We start from the raw sequence: 24,750 nt of genomic DNA on the forward strand, positions 1-24,750 counted from the left end.
GCTGCTGCAATGACATTGTCATATCCAGACACAACAAGTCAGAGAAAGCAACACTCTTACTTCCCTTTGTTTGTAACTGAGGAAAACTCCCAGAAGCTCTCTGTGGACTTTAACTCCCATCTCTTTGGCCAGAGTTGTGTCACATGCCTGTTCCTAAACCAGTCACTGCTGAGGAGAATGGGATGGCCAGTTGGCTTTTACTAATTATCCCAGAGTGGAAGGACTATTGAGAAATCCATCCTAATGATCACCACATCACTTACTGAAATTCCCTTAAACAATCCAAATAATAAACACAAATCCAGTAAGACTAATTCCTCAAACATTTGAAACGTCCCAACACACCAAATAGCAGACAGAAACATGAAAACAAAGTACTCACAAAGGCTATAACCACGTTTAAGTCTGAATTGTTAGAACTATGGATTTAATTTCTTTTTCATTACTTCTATACTTATTCATGGAAATAATATTTATTTAGATACCTTTTCGGTTACAGTGATTTTACTAGACCTCCAATTAAAATAATACTATTTCATACTGGCCAGGGTTGTAGGTTATTTATGTAGGTTGGGGTTATTTAAAATTTAAAAAGTTCATTTATTTGGCAGTGCCAGGTCTTAGTGTGGCACATGGGATCTTTGATCTTCATTGCAACGTGCAGGACCTTTAGTTGAGGCATGTGGGATCCAGTTCCCTGACCAGGGATCAAATCTGGGCCCCCTGCATTGGAAATGCAGTGTGGAATCTTAACCACTGGACTAGCAGGGAACTCTTGGGGTTACATATAATTGATTCTTGGCTGGAGCAGAGGATTTGGTGACATCTTCTAAACTTGAGCTAGTGTGCATGAGTCTGCCCTCCTCTCTTTTATTGTAACAGCTTTACTGAGATAAGATTTACGTACCATATCATTCACCTTTTGAAATATACAATTCGATAGCTTTTAGTATATTCACAGAGTTGTGCTACCATCACGCAATCAATTTTAGAGCATTTTCATCATGGCAATGGGAAATTCATTAGGAGTCACTCCCCATTTCCCTCCTCTTCCAAGCCCCAGGCAACCAGCAGAGATGGCATTTTCTGTCTCTATGGATTTGCCTATTTTGGACACTTCGTTCAAATGGAACCATAGACTATGTGGAGGCTGGGACCCTTTTAATCATTAAACACTTTACGTGCTCCATCAGTGGCATTTGTCATGTCTGTTTCATGTGCTTCCCAGGTGGCACTAATGGTAAAGAATCCGCCTGCCAATCCTCCTGTGAGATGTAAGGGATGTGGATTTGATTCCTGGGTTGTGAAGATCCCCTAGAGGAGGGCATGGCAACATAGACAGAGGAGCCTGGTGGGCTATAGTGCATAGGGTTACAAAGAGCCAGACACAACTGGAGTGACTTAGCACACACACAGCCCTTTCATAGGGGGATTTCCTGAAATTATGTAGCTTTGCTTAGTTAGTGCAGGTATGCTTCATTTTATTGTGCTTTACTTATTGCACTTCACAGATACTGTGCTATTTATAAACTGAAGGTTTGTGGTGACCTTACACTGAACAAGTCTATCAACTCACAATATTTTAGACTTTTTCACTATTATTATATTTTTATGGTGATATGTGAACACTGATTTTTTATATTATTTACTGTTTACTATTGCATGAAGATTATGACTCACAGAAGTCTCAGATGACAGCAGTTTTTAGCAATAAAGTATTTTGTAATTAAAGTAGGTACAGTGGGGTTTTTTTGGCAATGCTGTTGCACAAATAGCCTACAGTATAGTGTGAACATAACTTTTCTATACACTAGGAAAACCAAAAAATTCATGTGATTTGCTTTATTGCATAGTCACTCATAGACTCATAGACTCTCCTTTATTGCATATTTGCTTTATTGCAGTATATGATTTATTGTGATAGCTGGAAGTGAATTTAACCCTCAGTATCTCTGAGGTATGCTTGTATTATACAATTAGTTGTGCTGCCTTTGTTATATATTTACACAGTTGTTTGGAATGACTGGAAATATAAGCATTCTCTCCCTTCTTTTCTTCCTTCATGCCTTCCTTTCATGAATAAGCATTGAGCATCTTCTCTGTGTCAGGTATGGCAGTCACTTGAAATACAGCACAGAACATGTGGGTAAGCCATTCCCCTCATGGACTTAGAGTTGGGTAGATGTCCTGTCCTTTCTGCTGATGACTTGAAAAGGCCACGACATGTGGATGCTGCTGAGTACCACTCAAGAACTGTTTAGGGTCCTCAGAATAGCTTCCTGATCTCTCTCATACGTCCAATCTTCCCTTAGCTCTCCTACCGTCTAACCTTTGACATACAATCTTCAAGTGTATACTTACCAACATTTATGCAAACTTTTCCATACATGGTTAATTATCTTATTATCACAATAACAACTCATGAAATATGTATCAGATTTGCTTTGTTACCACATTTTATTTGATCACAACACTAAGCTGTTCATTTGTTTCATATTTATATCTGCATTATTCCCCCAAAAGGATCAAAATTGAAGCAGAACACATGTCATTTCTAAATAACCAAGGTATAGATGTTAACAGCTAAGAAAATCTTTCTTACAGTTGAGCCCTAAATTTATTTTGGATCAAAAAAAGAATGCAAACAAATTTGCATCCGTGAAGAGACTTCTGAGTGGTGACAGATGATTCAAACAAAGATTATAAAAGAGAAGAAATTATAATCATAGATTTGGTGAGGGGTTAAAAATTAAGGAAGTAGAACATATATTAAATTATTATATTCATATATTAGAATAAGTAAGAGTTGGATAAAAGTGGAAAGATTTAATGCAAATTGATGGGGACTCAGGAAGAAAAATACTTTTCAAGTTTGTCACCTGTAAACAGCTTTACTTACTACCAAATTGATTTGCACACCCAATATCCAGATTTTGGATTCTACTATGCTCCTTTAAAAAAGCCTAGACTTTAAAAAATATACATATATATTTATTTAGTTGGTGCTCCAGGTCTTAGCTGTGGCATGTGAGATCGGGTTCCTTGACCAGGGTTTTTAACTTGGGCTGCTTGCATTGGGAACATGGAGTCTTAGCCTCTGAACCACCAGGGAAGTTCCCAAGACTTTTGAAAGCTTAGTTAATTCCATGTCTTGGAACAGGGAAAAACCAGGGAGGGCTCATAGTATCTGAGAAAATGATGCTTCCAAAAACACTTGAAATAGTACTGACTGGACATTGAAGCCAATATAACAGGGCTCTCAATGGCCATGTTGTCTCTTTGAGCATCAAAAAAGAATAATAATTATAGTTAATTAAAACATTTCTAAAGTCCATGATTCAAAGTGAAAGTTTTAAAGAAGCATATAAAAAGGTAATTATAATGCCAAAGGAGGTTAAATATAATACAATACATTTAAATTCTTATTAGTTTTCAAAGTAGGTGTTAATATTTTTGGCTGCTTTGTTTCTTCTGGTAGGTACATTTTCTGTAGTTCTGGGGCTTAGGGCAGGCCACCCCAAAATGTGTCTCATAGCATATAGGTTATTTTGAATAAAGTTACTTAAGAAATGGCCAACATAAGAGGTATACTTTGACCTCCCCTCATTCTCCCTGAAAGCAAGAAATAGATCTCTCATGTGAAAGGTGCCCTCCCTGCATCTGGAGGCAGAAGGAGACCCTATCCCTAGAGATAAGGAATTCAGGCCAAGATTCCTGAACAACAAATCCTAAACAAACCTTGTTACTTCTTTAATTTACTACCCCAAGCCCAAACTCTGTTTAGATTCTTCACTAACTGAGCATCCAAAACCAAAAATTCTTTGTCGTCACTTCTTCACAAATTTATTGTTTTGTTTTTATCTAAAAAATATAAAAGTTGCCTGCGTTGGCCAATTCTTAGGTCCCATTTCTATGGCATCTCCATGTGCATGAATTAAAATTTGTTTCATTTTGCCTGTTAATCTATTTTATGTCAATTTTATTATTAGTCCTACAGGAATTCAAGAGGGATAAGGTAGAAATGTCAGTTTCCAGGAGAAATATCAATAACCTCAGATATGCAGATGACACCACTGTTATGGCAGAAAGCAAAGAAGAACTGAGGAGCCTTTTGATGAAAGTGAAAGAGGAGAGTGAAAAAGCTGACTTAAAACTTCAACATTCAAAAAACTAAAATACTGGCATCTGCTTCCATCACTTCATGGCAAATAGATGGGGAAACATTGACAGACTTTATTTTTTGGGGTTCCAAAATCACTGCAGATGGTGACTGCAGCCATGAAATTAAAAGATGCTTGCTCCTTGGAAGAAAAGTTATGACCAACTTAGACAGCATAGTAAAAAGCAGAGATGTTACTGTGCCAACAAAGGTCCATCTATACAAAGCTATGGTTTTTCTAGTAGTCATGTATGGGTGTGAGAGTTGGACTATAAAGAAGGCTGAGTGCCGAAGAATTGATACTTTTGAACTGTGGTGTTGGAAAAGACTCTTGAGTCCCTTGGATTGCAGGGAGATCCAACCAGTCCATCCTAAAGGAGATCAGAAGGACTGATATTGAAGCTGAAACTCCAATACTTTGGCCACCTAATGGGAAGAATGGACTCATTAGAAAAGACCCTGATGCTGGGAAAGATTGAAGGTGGGAAGAGAAGGGGATGACAGAGGATGAGATGGTTGGATGGCATCACTGACTCGATGGACACGAGTTTGAGCAGGCTCCGGGAGTTGATGGTGGACAGGGAAGCCTGGTGTGCTGCAGTCCATGGATGGGGTCACAAAGAGTCAGACACAACTGAGTAACTGAACTGAACTGAAGGTGGAAATTTCCACTTCCCCAACAGTATAAAGTATAAGTATTTATTTCTGTCAGTGTATTGAGGGAAGAATGTATATAGTGAACAAAAGTAAGCCAAAGAATTATGTAAAAGGCAGAAGCTGTACTAAGAACAGGAAAATACACTTAACCTGATGGTCACATAATAACCAGCTTAAAAGGGAGTCTGATAATATGTTAAAAGATGGTGTGTCAATCAAATATCATAAAGAAAGCTGACTCTACTGTCTCGGTCCTTTGTTTCCGGAAAGTAAAGTCTTCAGATGATTCTACCAAGGTATCAAAGGTTAGATGATGGAAGAGATGGGGAAAGATTGAAAATATGAGAAGGAGCAGGAAGCTATTCTGAGGACCCAGTGAACAATCCTAGAGTGGTGCTCAGCAGCACGCACGTGGCATGGCCTCCTGAAGTCATCAGCAGAAAGGACAGGACATCCACCCAACTCTAAGTCCATGAGGGGAAGGGCCCACCACCTGCATGTTCTGTGTAGATTCCCAGTGCCTGGCACAGTACCTGATACAGAGAAGATGCTCAATGCTTATTTGTGAAAGGAAGGAAGGAAGACATGGAGGAAGAAAGGAAGAGAATGAAGAATGTTAAGACTTTTTTTTTACATTGCTGATTTTCCCTTCATCTTTATTGAGGTATAATTGATAAGTAAACATAGTATATATTTAGGGACTTCCCTGGTGGTCCAGTGGCTAAGTAAGACTCATTGCTTCCAATGGAGGGGGCTGGGTTCTATCTCTGGTCAGGGAACTAGATCCCACATGCGACAGTGAAGAGTTCACATGCCAAAACTAAAGATCTTGAGAGTCACAACTAAAGATCTGGTGTGCCACAATGAAGACCCAGCACAGACAAATAAATATTAAAAAAGTAGTATATGTTTAAGGTGTATGACTTGATGTTTTGATATATGTATACATTGTGAATCTTAATGGCTATAGTCAAACTAACTGACATATCCATCACTTCACATAATTACCAGTTACCATTTTTTGTGGTGGTAAGAACAATAAAGATCTACTCTCTTAGCAAATTTTAAGTATATACTGCAGTATTGTTAACTCTATTCCCATTGCTGTACATCAGATCTCCAGAACTTATTCATCTTGCAAAACTGAAACTTTGTGCTTTTGACCAACATTTCCCTCCTTCTCCCTCCCTGCAGCCCCTGGCAACTATCATTCTACTCCTATCGTCTATGAATTTGACTGTATTAGATACACATACAAATGAGATCATGCAGTATTTGGCTTTCTGTGTCTCCCTTATTTCAGTTATCATGATGTCCTCCAGGTTCTCCTGTATTGTTGCAAATGTCAAGATTTCCTTCTTTGTAAAGGTTGAATAATATTTCATTGTATGTGTATGTGTGTGTGTGTGTGTGTGTATGTGCTGTATTCTTTACCCACTACCCATCAATGGACATTTAGGTTGTTTCCATATCTTGGCTGCTGTGAATAATTCTGCCATGAACATGAGATGTATATATCTCTTCAAGATGCTGATTTCAGTTTTGATGTGTGAATGTTTTCCCTGCACCAAGCAATCCTCCAACACTAGCTGATGTCAATTCTGACACTCTCTACCTGGAGACAGCTAACCTGGAGACAGGTTAAAGGCTCAGTCCCACGACTCTTCACTTCAGATGCCAATTCCAAGTACAAGTTGTTACCTGTGCTTCTGACCCACTGGCTCTAACTCAGAGGTTCCCACGACTCCTTGGGGATTTGACTGCTTTGCTAGAATGACTCACAGAAGTCAGGAAACCAGTTTACTTATTAGATTACCAGTTTATCGCAAACGGTATTAAAGGTTATGAATGAACAGTCAAATGAAGAGATACATACGGTGAGTTTTCTGAAAACAGGAGTTTCTGTTTCTGTGGAGTTTGGGAGCTGGAATATGGATGCATTCTGGTTTACCAACCAAGAAACTCTCCAAATCCTGTGTCCTTTGAATTTTTATGGAAGTTCCATTACATAGGAACAATTGATTAAACCATTGGCCATTGGTGATTGAGCTCAATCTCTAACCCCATTCCTGTCCCCAGAGGTCAAAAGGGGTGGGACTCCAAGTTCCAACTCTCCAATTAAATGGTTGGTTCCTCTGGCAGGGAGCCCATATCCTTAGGTTCTTTATAAAAGTTACCTCATTAACATAACAAAAGACACTGTTATGGCTGTCAATGCTTAGGAATTTCTAAGGGTTTTAGGAGCTTGTGCTAGAATGCTGCTGCTGCTGCTAAGTCGCTTCAGTCGTGTCCGACTCTGTGCGACCCCTTGGACTGCAGCCCACCAGGCTCCTCTGTCCCTGGGATTCTCCAGACAAGAACACTGGAGTGGGTTGCCATTTCCTTCTCCAATGTACTGCTGCTACTGCTAAGTCACTTCAGTCGTGTCGGGCTCTGTGCAACCCCATAGACGGCAGCCCACCAGGTTCCCCCATCCCTGGGATTCTCCAGGCAAGAACACTGGAGTGGGTTGCCATTTCCCTCTCCAATGCATGAAAGTGAAAAGTGAAAGTGACGTTGCTCAGCGTGTCCGACTCTTAGCGACCCCGTGGATTGCAGCCTACCAGGCTCCTCCATCCATGGGATTTTCCAGGCAAGAGTACTGGAGTAGGGTGCCATTGCCTTCTCCGTCTCCAATGCACACATGCATGCTAAGTCACTTCAGTTGTGTCCGACTCTCTGCGACCCCATGGACAGCAGCCCTCCAGGCTCCGCTGTCCTCGGGATTCTCCAGGCAAGAATACTGGAGTGGGTTGCCATTTCCTTCTCCATGTGCCAGAATGGGACAAGATTAAATGTATATTTGTTATAAATCATGATATCATATAGCCAAAGCACCATCCTTCTTCTCTTTTTTTTTTTTTGCTCTTCTATTTTTGCACATGCAGCTCTTTCTGGAAGGCCCTACCTCCTCTTCTCTAGCTATCTATGAACTTTCACTAATTCTCAAGACTCAGTCTCCACATCTGACAAGGGCTTCATCTCCAAAATACACAAACAGCTCATACAACTCAACAACAGAAAACCAAACAACCCATGGAAAAATGGACAGAAGACCTTAATAGACATTTCTCCAAAGAAGACATACAGATGGCCAGTAGACACATGAAAAGCTGCTCAACATCACTAATTATTAGAGAAAAGAAAATCAGAACTATAATGAGGTACCACTTCACACCAGTCAGAATGGCCATCATTAAAAAAAAAAAAAAGTAAATAACAAATGCTGGAGAGGGTGTGGAGAAAAAGGAACCCTCCTGCTCTGTTGGTGGGAATGTACGTTGGGGCAACCACCATGGAAGACATATGGAAGTTCCTCAGAAAACTAAAAATAGAGTTCCCTATGATCTGGTGATCCCACTCCTGGGAATATACCCAGACAAAACTATAATTTAAAGAGTGCACCCCTATGTTCATAGCAGCACTATTCACAGGAGCCAAAACATGGAGACAACCTACATGTCCACTGACAGATGACTGGATGAAGATGTGGTACATATACACAATAGAATACTACCCAGCCCTAAAAAAGAATGAAATAATGCCATTTACAGCAACATAGTATGATGTGAGTATCATACTAAGTGGGGTAAGTCAGAAAGACAAATACCATATGATATCACTTATATATGGAATCTAAATGTATGGCACAAATTAACCTATCTACAAAACAGAGACGTATAGAGAACAGCCCTGTGCTTCCCAAAGGGGAGAGGGGATACAGGTAAGAAGAGGGGTGTACAGGGAGTTCAGGGTTGGCAGATGCAAGCTACTACATTTAGAATGGATAAACAATAAGGTTCCACTGTATAGCACAGGGAACTATGTTCAATATCCTGTGATAAACCATAATGGAAAACACTGTAAAAGAAGAATTGTATATAACTGAGTCACTTTGCTGTATAGCAGAGATTGGCACCGGAGAAGGCGATGGCACCCCACTCCAGTACTCTTGCCTGGAAAATCCCATGGACAGAGGAGCCTGGTAGGCTGCAGTCCATGGGGTTGCTGAGAGTCGGACACAACTGAGCGACTTCACTTTCACTTTTCACTTTCATGCATTGGAGAAGGAAATGGCAACCCACTCTGGTGTTCTTGCCTGGAGAATCCCGGGGACGGGGGAGACTGGTGGGCTGCCATCTATGGGGTCGCACAGAGTCGGACACGACTGAAGTGACTTAGCAGCAGCAGCAGCAGCAGAGATTGGCACAATACTGTAAATCAACTGTAGGTCAATTAAAAAAAAAAAAAAAGACCCAATCTCCATGTCTGTGAAGCTTCTCTCAACCCTACCCTCATCCCTATTCTTAATGGGTCAGGCTGACATGGAATTTTCATACATGGATCTATTCCATGGGGCAGTAGATCTGGTCTTGGTCTCAGTGAAAGATGATTAAATAAGGATTTTCTGTGGAACACGGGATTCACCCTACGCTTCAGCTAGTGATGTCAGAGAAGGCTTTTAGTTCTTACAGTTAAAAGATCAGATTTTGCTGCTTCTGCACCTTGAGCAAGTCACCCAACCCTAAGGCCTCAGAGGATTTTGTTCTTGCTGGCATCAGAACTCCATTATTCTCCTTCCTGTTTATCACCATTGTCGGTCCCATTTGGACAGGCTTTAGTGACTATGCCACACTTTCACAGCTGTTAATTTTATTTGATCCTCACAATAACCCCCGAGAGCTGATTTTACCAGCTAAAGAGACTGTAATTTGTCCTGGTTCTGAGAATGTAAATCCTGGCATTGGTTTATGAAACTTCTCATGGAACCAGAAGCTTCCTCTCAGGAAGCTGTGGGGTGACAGCAGTCACAAAGATGCTATCAGCGGCCTTGTGGCTGAGGGCTGGACACCACTCCCATATCTGCCAACGTCAGGCACAGTTGCTCAGCATTTCTGCTTTTTGCTTCTAGGTTGTGCCCACTGATTACGGGGCATTTCAGGTGATGAAATAAAATTCATATTTTATGGCAAGGTAAGGAAAATTTAAACATAAAAGTTCTCTCCATCTGTTTGGGCCTTTTCCTTCTCCTTGCATCTGCATTACCCAGAGCTCCTTAGGAGAATGTTTTCCATCTTCATCTTATAAGGGGTCATAATGACTCACTTTGTATATGCAGATCTGATTGTGGCCACTGTCAGTATATCTTCTGATATAAAACCCTTTGTTTCAAAAACTTATATAGCTGTGCTTTGACCTCTAACAGGCAGAACAGTCCTCAGAGCTTTCTGAAAGACTGCTTCCTGCATTATAATCTTCAGGTAGGCTTGAATAAAATCTTCCATCTCTTTCTTTCATTTTTGGGCTGTGCCATTCCCTGACCAGGGATCAAACCTGTGCCTCCTGCATGAGGCACTCATGAAAGCATGGAGTCTTTTTATTTTTATTTATTTATTTTTTGAGAGATGATACCATTTAAAAAATATTTTTAAATTGGAGAATAATTGCTTTACAATGGTGTGTTGGTTTCTGCTATACAACAAGGTGGATCAGCCATAACTACACATGTGTTCCCTCCCTCTTGAACCTCCCTCCCATATCCTACCCCATGCCACCCCTCTAGGCTGTCACCGAGAATCTGATTGAGCTCCCTGTGTTATACAGCAAATTCCTGTTAGCTCTCTGTTTTGCATATGGAAATGTATATGTTTCAGTGCTACTCTCTCAATTCGTCCTACCCTTCCTTCCCCTGCTGTGTCCACAAATCTGTTCTCTATGTCTGCATCTTTATTCCTGCCCTGCAAATAGGTATATCAGTACCATTTTTCTAGATTCCATATGTATGCATTAACATATGATATTTGTTTTTCTCTTTCTGACTTCACTCTGTTTAACAGGCTCTAGGTTCATCTACCTCATTAGAACTGAGTCAAATTTGTTCCTTTTTATGGCTGAGTACTATTCCACTGTATATATGTACCACAACTTCTTTACACATTCATCTGTCAATGGACATATATGTTGGGAAGAACTGAGTCTTAACCACTGGAATGCCAGGGAAGTCACTTCCATTTCTTTCTTAGATTGATTGTCGATTGATTTTTTCTTCAACACAGGTCTCAGCCAAGATAAGCGCTTGACAGAGCTCATAGGCAGGGCTGTTTCTCTTGGCTTATTATTTTACCAATGTTGCCTCTCTAATTTCTCCTTTCAGCTCAGCACTGTCTCCCTGTTCTGCACACTCAGGCAACACTGGTTTTCACTTGGGTTTCATTACTGAACTATGCTCCATCTACACTGTTCATTCTGCCTGGAAATTTCTTCTCCCGTTTTTTGCCTAGCTCACTGCAACTTATCCTTCAGGACTCAAACTGATTGTCACTCTTCATTTGACACTTTCCCTGTTTCCAACAGAGCAGTGTGTTCTCTACACTCTCATACCATCCTGTGTTTATCCTTTGTCTCAGTTAGCAGAAAAAGACAGGATGTCCTGGGACACAGTCCAAAGAGAGGGAATGCCATCTATTTGTAACACTTAGAAAGGTAAGTGTTAACCATAACTGTGGTATTCCTGAATGAAAGAACACAGTCCACCCAGCCAAAGCTAATTTTGAAAGTTTTCACATCCTTTATCTGTACCTTTCAAATGGGGCTATGTAGTCTTTCCTGAGATCTCTTAGAATCACCCCTTCTCCCACCCACTGCCTTTACAAAAAACTGCTTTTCTTTTCTTCTCAACCATTACCCCTTTTCCCAAATTCTGCATTGTGATCTCTTTTCCCTCTTCCTTTCTTCCTAATTTGCCATTATAAGAAAGAGCTCAGGAGCTGGTCTGGGAAAGTGGGACTCTCCTTGAAAGGCAGGGGGAGGGGAAGCGTCCTGAGTAGGCCAAGCCAGAATCTTATTCAGTGGGCAGCGGAAGGAAGCATCTTGGGAACATCACCTTGCCCCTGCTGTTCAGTTATCTAATGCTACCCAGCAAACCACCCAAACCACCATGGTATTTCATGGTGGGATGAAACACCAACCATTTTATTATGCTAATGATTTGTGGGTCAGAAGTTTGGGCAGGGCACAGGAGGGATCGTTCACTTTTGTTTCCCAGTGTCTGGGGCCTCAAGCTACATTGTCTCAAATGGCTGGAGATGGCAGGAACAGCTTACCTGGGGTCATAAGTCTGGGGTTTTGGTTCTTTTCCATGTTGTGTTTGCTGAGACTAGAATGTCCAAGATGGCTCCTTCATTGACATGTCTGATATCTGGTCTTGGATTGTTGCAACACTTGGGGTTTGGCCAGCATCGTTTCCTCTCTCCATGTGGTCTTTCCACGTGACTTTAGCTTCTCATGGCATAACAGTAAGTCCCAAGAGAGCATATTCAAGAGTAAAAGTCCAAGAAATTGGGTGAAAAGTGTAGGTTTTTAATGATATGACCATAGAAATCCCAGGCTGCCACTTTTAACACATTCTGGAAGTCAAAGGGTCTTCCCAGGTGGCTCAGTAGTAAAGAATCCACCTGCCAATGCAGGAGATGCAAGAGACATGGGTTCAATCCCTGGGTCAGGAAGATCCCCTGGAGAAGAAAATGGTAACCCACTCCAGTATTCTTGCCTGAGAAAATTCCATGGACAGAGGAGCCTGGCGGGGTACAGTTCACAGGGTTGTAAAGAGTCAGACATGATTGAGTGACTGAGCACACATATGTCAAACAAGTCACTAAGTCCAGCCCATATCCAAGCAGAGAGGAATTAGACTTTTTTTCTGCACCTCTTTTCTTTTTAGTGTTTATTTGGCTACATGGGGTATTGGTTGGGCACATGGGATCTTCACTGTGGCATGTGGGATGTTCAGTTGCAGTATGCGAACTCTTAGTTGTGGCATGTGGGATCTAGTTCCCTGGCCAGGGACTGAACATGAGTTCCCTGCATTGGCAGCATGGAGTCTTAACCACTGGACCACCCAGGAAGTCCCAGACTTCACCTCTTGATATGAGGAGCAGTATGTCTCTATAGGGAGGGACAGAGTTACTAGCAGCCGTCTTGGAGACCATCCACTACAACCCTCACCTCATCCCAGCTACCACAATTCACGTGCCTTTGATGGAATTGGCTTGAAGTCTAGGATCTCATAAAAATCCTGGTAATTGCAACTCCTCTTCATTTGAAGAATTGTGAATGAAACAGACAAGTTATCTGTCCCATTACTTCCTATGTTGGGCATCCCCAAGGGCATCCCCAAGACCACCCCCAGTGAATTTCAGTAATTCATTAAGAGGACTTACGGGACTCAGCATATAGTCATACTCAGGGCTAAGGTTTATTACAACAAAAGAATTCAGAGCAAAATCAACAAAAGGGAAAGGCAGATGGGGCAATGCCCAGAGAAAATTAGGGGCAACTTTCAGAGGCCTCTCCCAATGGAGTCACACAAGATGTGCTTAATTTCCCTAGAAATGCATTGTGAAGAGACATGTGAAATGTCACCAACAAAGGAAATTCATTAGAGACCCAATGCCCAGGGTTTTTTATTGAGGGTTAATCAAGTAGGTAGACTCTGCCTGACCTGTACCTGAATCATAGACACCCAGATAGAAGACGAGTATTCAACATGAACCATATTGTTTGTCCAAACAGTTTAGTAGGCATAGAGAGCCACTCTAATCAAGTAATGGTGGGAGCCTTTTAGAAATCTAGGTTCCCAGTTGCCTGCCAAAGGCCAACCTTTTTTCTCCCAAAGGTCAATTTTATATGCAGACTTTCTAAGGTTAAGCAGTCAGGTCTGCTATGTTAGCTCTTTTTTGTACACTGGCCAATATGCAATGGTAATATAGGGACAGAATAACTATAACAACTGCTGCTGCTAAGTCTCTTCAGTTGTGTCCGACTCTGTGTGACTATAACACCTACTTCCATTCAAAAAAGTGGAGGGGAGAGGGATGAAAGGCAGGTAGCAGTCACTGGTTCATAGCAGTTCTGAAATCCATCCAAGCATATGTTTTAATTCCTTGACTAAGGCCTGGTCCTGCTTAGAAGTGTTTCTCTGTAATTCTTGGCTTTTCCCTCTGGATTCTTGGCTCTGTAGTCAGTCATTATTCCTTTTGCATAAGAAATAGCCTATGTTTGCAAATGGGTTGCTCTCTCTGTCATCTTCCTGTTCATATAGTGTTGCTGTCCCTCCCCCAGGCCACTTTTCATTCTGAACTATGTTTTTTCTGTCCAAGTTGATGGTGCTTCTACCAATATCATTTTCTTAACAACATTGTGGGTTTTCTATTAAATGCATTGAAGTCTCTTAAATATAATCCCCTCTGTTCCTTGATCTTCCCATTCCAGTACTCTTGCCTGGAAAATCCCATGGACGGAGGAGCCTGGAAAGCTGCGGTCCATAGGGTTGCTAAGAGTCGGACACGACTGAGCGACTTCACTTTCACTTTTCAGTTTTATGCATTGGAGAAGGAAATGGCAACCCACTCCAGTGTTCTTGCCTGGAGAATCCCAGGGACGGGGGAGCCTGGTGGGCTGCCGTCTATGGGGTCTCACAGAGTCGGACATGACTGAAGTGACTTAGCAGCAGCTTCCTTGATCTTAGAGTCAAGATGCTCTGAGATAATGCTCTTTAAAGTCTTAAAGCTTTTTTTTTTTTGTCTAACTGGGAGTATCTGTGAAGCATACCTTTCAACCTTGTGTTGGATCCTTGAGCTGAAAAAAATCCTGAGATGATTTTTACCTCTCCTTTTCTTCAAGTGTGCTGGATTTAATCTTTGCTCTTAGGCTATGTCCTGCTTTGAAGGTCTTTTACCAGGAGAAACTAGGAATTAGAAACAGTTTTATCTTTGAACCCAGCATATCTTACTTTGTTACAGTCCCTCTGAATGCAGCTTCCAAATTGAATAATTCCATCTTTAGTTCAGCTCCCTTCATGTACTTTATCTTAGACAAATAGAAGAATCCAGTTGGCAATTTCAGCATTATGACTGAAAATCTCCTTAGCCAGATCCATAAGATCATTAAATATCCTTACTGTTTTTCACTAGATACTCTATGTTTTACATTGTGTCAGGTAACAGCGTTGCCAAACTTTTTGCTAGCTATAACCTTTTGTCCAACACTATTTGCTAGTGGTGCCATGGTAAAGTACTACAAACTGGTGGCTTAAATAACAGAAATTTATTACCACGTGGTTCTGGAAACACAAGATCAAGCTAACAACGGGGTTGGTCCTTTCAAAAAGTTATGAGGGGGAGTTTCTTGGTGGTCCAGTGGTTAAGACTCCATGCTTATCAGAGGATCCTCTGTGAAGACCAGAGGAAACTAACCAGGGATCACAAAAGAAAGCTGGTGAAGAAGTCTATGGAAGGCTGAGCCTCTGCAACCAGAAATGGGCCTGAAACTGATAGTCATCACAGCTAACAGGAAGACAACTTGGATTGAACTCAGAGACAGTGAGGGCAAACTAGAATTCATAAGGACAAACCGGAACCGGTGAGGTCAGAATAGAACCCACAGCTATCTCTCACATTGCTGATGCAGGTGGCCTTCCCCGAGAAGTTAATGCCTTTACCACAGAACTACATGTATGCCTTGCCCCAGAGGCTTGTTGTTGTTCAGTTGCTCAGTCGTGTCCGACTCTTTGCGACCTCATGGACTGTAGAACGCCAGGCTTCCCTGTCCTTCACTATCTCCCAGAGTCTGCTCAAACTCATCTCCATTGAGTTGATGATGCTGTCCAACCATCTCATCCTCTGTCGCCCCTTTCTCCTCATGCCCTCAGTCTTTCCCAGCATCAGGGTCTTTTCCAATGAATTGGCTCTTTACATTGGGTGACCGCAGAGGCTAGGAGAAGCTGAAATTAGAGATGTGGTGGGAGGTGGAGGAGCTGGGGACCAGTTGCTGCTCTGCACCAACAGTGTGCCAGCAGGTCAGTAAAAAGTTTACAATCAGCAGCTGGTACTTGGCATCAGCCATGGAGCACAATCACTGCTGCTTCACTTGCTCCTTTCAAATCCTACACAGATTTCTCTTGTGACCAGTCCTATCCTGGAACCAGAATGGGAAGGGAAGTTTGGGGAACTGAATTTGAGTTCAGTTAAATTGACAGAGCAGAAAACCACCACAAGAGCCAAATATCAACAGTTGTCAGGTACCAGGGTACTGTGTCTCATATATACTGATGTCTCATTTAAGCCTTATAGCAGCTTTGCAAGGTAAAGATTAGCCTTCCCATTTTACATGAAGAAATGAAGCTTCATATTTGCTCACAGGTGAGCAAATGGTGAAGTTTGGATTCTACCCTACATCTGTGTGGTCACCAACTTCCAACATGGGCCCCAGTGATTCTTGGCTTTTGATTGTTGTTTAGTTACTAAGCCATGTCCAACTCTTTTGCCACCCCCATGGACTGTAGCCCACCACAGTCCTCTGTCCATGGGATTTCTCAGGCAAGAATACTGGAGTGGGTTGCCATTTCCTTCTCTAGAGGATCTTCCCGACTCGGGGATTGTACCCACATCTCCTGCAATGGCAGATGGATTCTTTACCACTGAGCCACCTGGGAAGCCCTGCCTTCTGATATTCAGGCTCTTTTGGAGTTCCCCTCCCACCTTAAATAGGTCTGACCTGAGTAATCAGTAGAATATTACAGTGATGATACGTGACTTTTGAGGCAGGATCATAAAAGACATTGAAACATGTATAATATCATGTATGAAACGAGTTGCCAGTCCAGGTTTGATGCACGATACTGGATGCTTGGGGCTGGTGCACTGGGACAACCCAGAGGGATGGTACGGGGAGGGAGGAGGGAGGAGGGTTCAGGATGGGGAACGCGTGTATACCTGTGGCAGATTCATGTTGATATACAGCAAAACCAATACAATATTGTAAAGTTAAAAAAAGACATTACAGCTTCCACCTTTTTCTTGGATCACCTGCTCTGGGAAAAGCCAGCTGACATGTTGTGAGGACATCCAAGTAGCTGTAGGCAAACCCATATAGGGAGGAACTGAGGCCTTTTGTGAACACGTCCATGTGGGTGAAACAAGATGCAAGTAATTTCTACAGCACCGGCCTCCCCTTCAGATGACTACAGTCCCATATTCTGACTGAAACCTCTCAAAAATCCTCAAGTCAGAACTATAGGACTAAATGGCTTCTAAATTCTAGAAATTGATGAAAATATGAGATGATTATTGCTTTAAGCTGCCTAATTTTGGGTTAACTGGTGATGCAGCAGTAGATAATATAATTTGCTAGGTTCCAAAGCACAGTTCCTATGACATTATTTTGCTTTAAAATTTGTTCAGATTATGAGACTGCGGATTGTGGAAGAAGTCGAAATTTGAAAGTTCAGAATGTGCTGGTCATGTGACACCTCGCACCCCAGCAAAAGCTTTGAAACATCTTTCTGGTGCTTCCAGATACAGAGAGAAAGAGGAGTGTCATCTAGTGGTTAATCTGAACCTTGAGAATTAGGAGGGTTTCTTTTTTGTCACTACCCAGGAAAAGCTGAGTTGTGTGAAGAAATTAGAGGTTAAATCATGTGTTTTTGTTGACTGGAAGACTTGACCTGGAGTAGGGAAGATCACTGATGGAGACTGGATTCTAGCAGAGAAAGCAAAGTCCTGACAAATGGAGAAGCAGGGGCTCAAGTGCCCTCCAGTGAGAGACTGACAGTAACCTCTGCTTCTGCCCCTTCCCTTCAACTGGGTTATCCCTTCCTCTGCCCCACCAAGTTCCCTTTGGCCTCAAGCTCACTGAAGTAGCTCTTTCCTTTTCTGCTCTCTCCAAATCCCCCTTGCTTATGATACCCTTTTCCTTTTAACAAAGTGCATGTACATGCATTTAGGAACATAAAAGAGGGAAACAAAACCATCTGAGAACCATTTCCCTTTGAAAATTCTTAGTAATTGTTTTTCTCTCCTTTTTGTCCAGATTTGGTCTTGGATCAGAGATGTAAGGCACTGTGCCTGGTGACTTAATCAGACTGGAGTCAGCCAGCAGAAGTTACTGCCTTAGGATGTTAGCACTAGCAGAGCCCTTCCAGAAAATTTGGAGCAACCATGCTCATTTAACATGTGGAAAATTTGAAACCCAAAGAGCTCAAGTGATCACTGTTAACAGATATGAAATGAACATCTACAATGAGGAGGACATTCTTCTGGGCATGGATAGGTTCTTTTAAATGGTCCACCCATTCTGATTAGTAAGATGGGTGGAGTGATTTGCTGGGATCCTTCCACATCTCATATTACACAAGCACAGAAATATCAGTAAACAGCATGTCAAACCCTCTGTAAGTTGTGAACTGACCCTAAACAGCTGAGAGTTAGAATGTTGCCTGACTCTCTGACTTCTAAACCCACCTTAAACCTCGTCTCTGAGACCCCCGAGTCCACTACACAGTAGACATCAAGAAACGGTTTGCAAAATCAATGCACCAATTTCCCTCGAGGCCCTTCCCTGCTTCCCGCCCCCCCCCCACCCCCGGCTCCATACTCCTGTCCCACTAGGAACTGTGCCAGAATTTGAGCCTCTGCCCGGGAATTTTTGGAATCTTGTCTGGCCTCCTCAGACTGTGACCCCCTTATAGGGTCAGGACCAGGGCTCCCTTTTTCGCTGCTGGACGCGTACTGAAGCCGAGGAGGCTGCTCTCCTCTACCCTCATATTTTTCTTCGGGATAGGGGCTTTTGTTTGGAAGGCGTGCAAGTACCGAAAAGTGGCCCGAGCTGGTTTTGGAAGCACTAGGGGAGTGCGTGGTGTCGCCTGTCTTCCTGGCCGGGCGTCCCTACCCGCAGGGATAGGCAGACCACGCGACTCCGTGCTCCCTCGGCGGAGCGCAGTTCCCCCGCGGGCGCCGAGTGGGCGGGGCCTGGTGAGGGCCGGGCCTGGTGAGGTCATGTGACCGCTCAGCAGGCGGGGGAGGCAGAGGCAGAGGGGCTTCGGACGCACAGAGTGGCTGGCGGGGCAGTCGCGGCAGCCGGAGGAGCAGCGCCGCAGGCATGGGGAGCTTGAAGGATGAGCTGCTCAAGGGGATCTGGCATGCGTTCACCGCGCTCGACCTGGACCACAGCGGCAAGGTCTCCAAATCCCAACTCAAGGTGGGCACACCTTCTCCCGGACCCCTATTCGCCCCTCCCCGGCGCGCGCTCTACTATCCCCGGGTGGAAGCGGGCAGGCGGACGGTGACCACAGGGAGTGGCAGGCCAGAATGTGGCCGAGCAGCCTGCTTGGGGTGGAGGGGGCAGAGACCGGCATTTACATTTTTTGGACTCCCTCTTGTATTGCGTTAGTTTCCCCAGGGCTCACCTTGAGCAAGGGACCCCTGGGGTGGGGACCCTGAGCGGCGAGCTCGGCTCCCTGTTGGCGCAGGAGGCCGGGAAAGTTTCAGACTCCGAGAGGGCGGTGGGAAGCTCCCTAGGAAACTAACCCAAAGTTTCCTCCTTACTCTGGGAGAGGAAGGGTCTTGCCCAAGGTGCCTGGGCAGAGCCCTGCAAGGCGCACGCTCCGCACCGGGGCAGTGCTCAAAACGGCCGGCTGCACCGCAGGCAACCGGGCAGTTCCGAGAAGAGAGGGAGAAGTGCCCCAGGGCCCGGCCCTCGGCGGCCTCCGCTTTTGGGGCGCTGTGGCAATGGGGGACGCTTTCCGATTAGTGACGACGACCTGGCGTCCTCAAGTCTGGATCGAGTCCAGGGTGTGCCCTGTCCCGCAGGAACGTAGTTTCCGGGTGAGGAGCTCTATCGGCACCCTGCAAAGGTCTTTATTGTGACTGCCAAAGACCCCATCATTAAGTGAGAGTAAGGTATGAATAAAGGAATGCTTGTAAATTGAGTAATCCCAAGCAGGGCAAGTGGCAGTTGGCTAGGAGAAATTGGCAGCTTGAAAGTTTAAAATATGGAAACAGACAAGAAGAACCATTCATAGGCATTTTGAAATATACACATTTTGGATATGAATGTCTTGTTTTCTTAGCCTACTCTGGGAGTGAATTTCTGAAGATTGAGTTTGCTTTGTATATTTTGTGCCGTCATCAAGAGGTTCTTATGACTAGTGGCTTTTATGCCAGTAGGACTCAGCATTCTGCCTGTTTTCCTTTCACCCTACTCTTTTTTCTTATACACAAAATCATAGTCTGGAACAATTCATGGAGATCATCCACTTAATCTTTATTTGAATAAATTTTTAAAATTAACAGTAAAATTAACTTTTTTGGTGGATGGTTCTGAGTTTTAACATACATAGATTTGTATAACTACTACCAAAATTGGGTTTCTGTCAGTTACATCATTCCCAAAATTTCCTTCATCCTGCTCCCTCTTCCTTAACTGCTGGCAATCAATGATCTGTTAATTACTGTAGTTTTGTCTTTTCCACAGTGTCATAAAAATGGAGTCATAGAGTATGTAACCTTTTGACATTGGCTTCTTTTATTTAGCATATATGCCTTTGAGATTCACTGATGTTGTATCAATAATTCTTTTTGTTTCTAAGCAGTATTCCACTGTATGGATATACCATGGTTAATCCATTCACTCTTGAAGCATATTTGTGTTATTTCCAGTTTTTGGTAATTATTTTACTCTTCACTGTTTTTACTTTTAGTTTACCTATACCACCATGTTTAAAGTGAGTTTCTTTAGATGGCATGTAGTTGGTTTTTTAATCCATTTTGATAATCTATAATTAAATATGTGTGTACAGACCAATTACATTTAATTCTTGATGTGGTTCGATTTAGGGCTAGCATTTTACTATTTGGTTTCTGTTTGTTTCCACTATTGTTTTCATTTTTTTTGTCTTCCAGTTGATGACATTAATGAAATGTTTCCTATTTTGTTCTATACCATTAAGCATGGTCTTTGTGGCTACTTAAGGAAAAGGTGTCTGGAGGATTCTTGACTGCAGGCTTGGTGTGTGTGCATGCTAAGTCACTTCCATCATGTTGACTCTTGACCTCATGGACTGTAGCCCACTAGGCTACAGCCCCTCTCTCCTGGATTCTCCAGGCAAGAATCCTGGAGTAGATTGCCATGCCCTCCTCCAGGGAATCTTCCCAACCCAGGGATGGAACCACCTTTCTTACATCTACTGCATTGGCAGGTGAGGTTCTTAACCCCTGGTGCCACCTGGGAAGCCTAGGCAGGAAGTAAATCCCAGTTCATAACTTTTACCCACAAGATGTTGATAATGCAAATGTGCATTTGTATTTTGTCTCTTTCTCAGCTTAACTGAGAGATTTGGGGATTGATTCAGTTCTGTTCATCTTGCCAATGTGTCTGGAATTGGAAATATTAGAAAATTGCTATTTAGTTCTCTCCTTTTTGGAATTTTGACCCTGTAGTTTGGTGGACTACAGTCCATGGGGTCACAAAAGAATCAGTAATCCGTTGGCTAGGAAGAATTTGTGCCTTAATTTGCTCATTCATTTGTTCTTAAATGACATTTGTGTGTACTCTGTGTAAGGTATCATGGTAATTTCATAAAAAAAATTAGTATTTTTAGGCTATTTAAGAGTTAATATCTTGGAGGAAATATAGAATTGATTAAATAGAAAAAAAATTACACACCCAAAATGAGGTTAAAGTTTATCACTTTGGAAAACTATATGGGCATTCTGAAATAAGTTTGACACTTATCTTTTTGAACTACTTTCAGTTTTTGACGTGCGTGGTGACACTTGATGTGTTATTAGATACTGTGCCTAATTCTAAGGGTAATATGGATAGCACAGGTGGAGGAGAAAGAAACATCAGTTTTTGCTTTTAAAGAGTTTAAATTTTGGTAGGCAAACTAAAAACTTAGGCAGCCATTAGGGAAATCTCTCTCTCTCTTTGTCTTTCCAGGTATATATGTAGATTATATTACTCAGAGAGTTACCCTATCCTTAAAAAATGTAAGATCTGGTGACAGAGATAAGAAGTACAGAAATACTATTAGAGGAAGATGCCGAATGTGATAGAAGATAAGAGGCCATGAGATTTCAGAGGAAGAGACCAGTAGTTTTTACTGGTGAAATTACTTCATGAAAAAAAAGCATTGAAGTGACCTCTGAAGAAAGCTAGGGTGTGATTATGTGGAATGGGGGAGAATTAAGCCCATTCTATTAATTCATTTAGCAAGTAGCCAGGTGACTCAGTGGTAAAGAATCCACTTGCCAATGCAGGGACAGGGGAAGGAAATGGCAATCTACTCCAGTATTCTTGCCTGGGAAATCCCATGGACAGGGGAGTCTGGTGGGCTACAGTCCCAAAGTTGCAAAAGAATCAGGCATGACTTTGCAGCCAAACAACGAGAACAACAGCATTCATTCATTCATTCTTTCAATGGATATTTATTGACTGGTTTTAGCTCTAAGGGATCCATGTAAACTACTGCAGGCCACAGAAATTCATCAGGCACTTATATATAGAGACTTCTGTGTGACTTATTTTGATTGGAGCATAGGATATGAGTGTGTTTGTGTGTAGGAAGAAGAAAGAGTTGTTGAGGTCCTCGACAGATGGAGGTTTAGCTGGAGATGATGTTCTTGGAGAAGTGCGGGGCTGTTGGTACAGTAGTTGAAGCGTGGAAAGAGGAGAGAAATTCAGCAATGGCCTTGGAGAATGGCTAGAGTAGAGGGAAGAAAAGAAGCCTGGGGACCAGAAGTGAGATGCAAGAACCACTCTGGGACAGCATTGGTGCTGAGGGAGAAGGGATTTTCCAAAGAAGACATGATCTGTTATCTTTGAGAACTTATTATTAATTATGTATATATATTTGGAGATTATAAAATAATGACTGATTTTTCCCAGCTGTAGATCATAAACTACATATTTCTTCTTTTCTGAAGGGAAGTTGTGAAATTTTCTTTCTTTTCTCTTTTTTTTAAAAATAATTTTATTAACTTATTTTTGACTGTTCTGGGTCTTCGTTCCTATGCGGGTTTTCCTCTAGTTGCGGTGAGTGGGGGCTTCTCCTCATTACGGTGTGCAGGCTTCTCACTGCAGTGGTGTTTCCCTGGTTGCCGAGCACAGGCTCCAGCGCGTGTGGACTTCAGTAGTAGTGGCTCCTGGGCTTTAGGGCCCAGGCTCAGTAGTTGTGGCCCTTCGACGTAGTTGCTGTGCAGCATGTGGGATCTTCCTGAATCAGGGATCGAACCCGAGTCTCCTGCATTGGCAGGTGGATTCTTTACCACTGAGCCACCAGGGAAGCCTGAAGTTGTGAAAAGTTTGGAATATTGGCATTGTCTTGGGAATAAAGTTATCTTTTACTTTTAAGGAGATTACTTTGTAGTATAGTTCTCATTTAGATAAATGTTTGGGTCTCTGCTATAATTAATATTTATTTTCCTTGAGGGACCCAGTTTAGTACAAAAAGCTTATTTTTTAAATTTATTTTTTAGTGAAGGATAATTGCTTTATAGAATTTTGCTGTTTTCTGTCAAACCTCGACATGAATCAGCCACAGGTACACATATATCCCCTCCCTTTTGAACCTCCCTCGCATCCCCTCCCTATCCCACCCCTCTAGATTGATACAGAGCCCTTATTTGAGTTTCCTGAGCCATACAGCAAATTCCCATTGGCTATCTATTTTACATATGGTGATGTAAGTTCCCATGTTACTCTTTCCATGCATCTCACCCTCTCCTCCCCTCTCCCCATGTCCACAAGTCTATTCTCAATGTCTGTTTCTCCATTGCTGACCTGCAAGTAAATTCTTCAGTACCATTCTTCTGGATTCCATATATATGCATTAGAACACGATATTTATCTTTCTTTCTGACTTACTTCATTCTGCATGATAGGTTCTAGGTTCATCACCCTCATCAGAAATGACTCAAATGTGTTCTTTTTATGGCTGAGTAATATTCCAATGTGTATAAGTACCATTCTTTATCCATTCATCTGTCAATGGACATCTAGGTTGCTTCCATGTTCTAGCTATTGTAAATAGTGCTGCAATGAACAATGGGATACATGTGTCTTTTTCCATTTTGGTTTCCTCAGGGTATATGACTAGGAGTGGGATTGCTGGGTCATATGGTGGTTTTATTCCTAGTTTTTAAAGAAATCTCCATACCATCTTCCATAGTGGCTGTATCAATTTACATTCCCACCAACAGTGCAAGAACATTCCCTTTTCTCCACACCCTCTCCAGCATTTTTTGTTTGTAGACTTTTTGATGATGGCCATTCTGACTGATGTGAGGTGATATCTCATTGTAGTTTTGATTTGCATTTCTCTGATGATGAACGATGCTGAGCATCTTTTCATGTGTTTGCTAGCCATCTGTATGTCTTCTTTGGAGAAATGTCTGTTTAAGTCTTTTTCCCTCTTTTTGATTGGGTTTGTTTTTCTGGCATTGAGTTGGATGAGCTGCTTGTATATTTTGGAAATTAATCCTTTGTCAGTTGTTTCATTTATTATTATTTTCTCAAAAGCTAATTTTTTAAAAAAAAATTTAAGTTTAAAAAAATTTACTTTATTGAAGTATAGTTGACTTAGAATATTTTAATTTCTGCTGTACACCAAAGTAATTCAGTTATACATATACATATATATACACACACCTTCTTTTTCATATTCTTTTCTATTATGGTTTATCACAGGATATTGAATATAGTTCTCTGGCCAGTAGGACCTTACTGTTTATCTGTCCTATATATAATAGTCTGTGTCTGCTAATCACAAACTCCCAATCTATCCCTCTCCACCTTGACAGCCTCAAGTCAAAAGGCTTATTTTTGACACCTAAATTTTATTATTAAATAATAGTCTGTTTTTGAGTAAAACAAAAATTACTATCTGTAGAAATTTTGAAACTTAAACTCCAAAAAAATTAACTTAAGAAAGATATTTGTTGAGGCAAACATAGTTTCATTAAAGTTATCAATAAGATAAAAATATAGAAAGAATTTAAAAACTACTTGTGACTTTCGTAAGCTACTATAGAAGCAGATGTTGAGTAGTCCTCTAGTCA

The 24,750-nt window shown here is 42.0% G+C and overlaps 1 protein-coding gene across 2 annotated transcripts in view; it reads left to right on the forward strand.

Annotated features, from left to right (window-relative positions):
* The window catches only part of SWAP70 (SWAP switching B-cell complex 70kDa subunit), a 144,435-nt gene that overhangs the window by 49,082 nt on the left and 70,603 nt on the right, over positions 1-24,750 (forward strand). The window contains exon 1 of one of the 2 annotated variants that reach the window (XM_010829322.1): positions 18,691-18,889. The exons of the other annotated variant lie outside the window; for it this stretch is intronic. Coding sequence (XP_010827624.1) covers positions 18,791-18,889 — 99 coding nt within the window. The 5' untranslated portion in view covers positions 18,691-18,790. Of the gene's footprint in view, positions 1-18,690; positions 18,890-24,750 lie in introns of those variants that run through there. 2 annotated transcript variants of the gene reach the window in all.

This window comes from Bison bison, unplaced genomic scaffold, assembly GCF_000754665.1.
Source record: "Bison bison bison isolate TAMUID 2011002044 unplaced genomic scaffold, Bison_UMD1.0 scf7180017864503, whole genome shotgun sequence".
Classification (NCBI taxonomy): domain Eukaryota; kingdom Metazoa; phylum Chordata; class Mammalia; order Artiodactyla; family Bovidae; genus Bison; species Bison bison.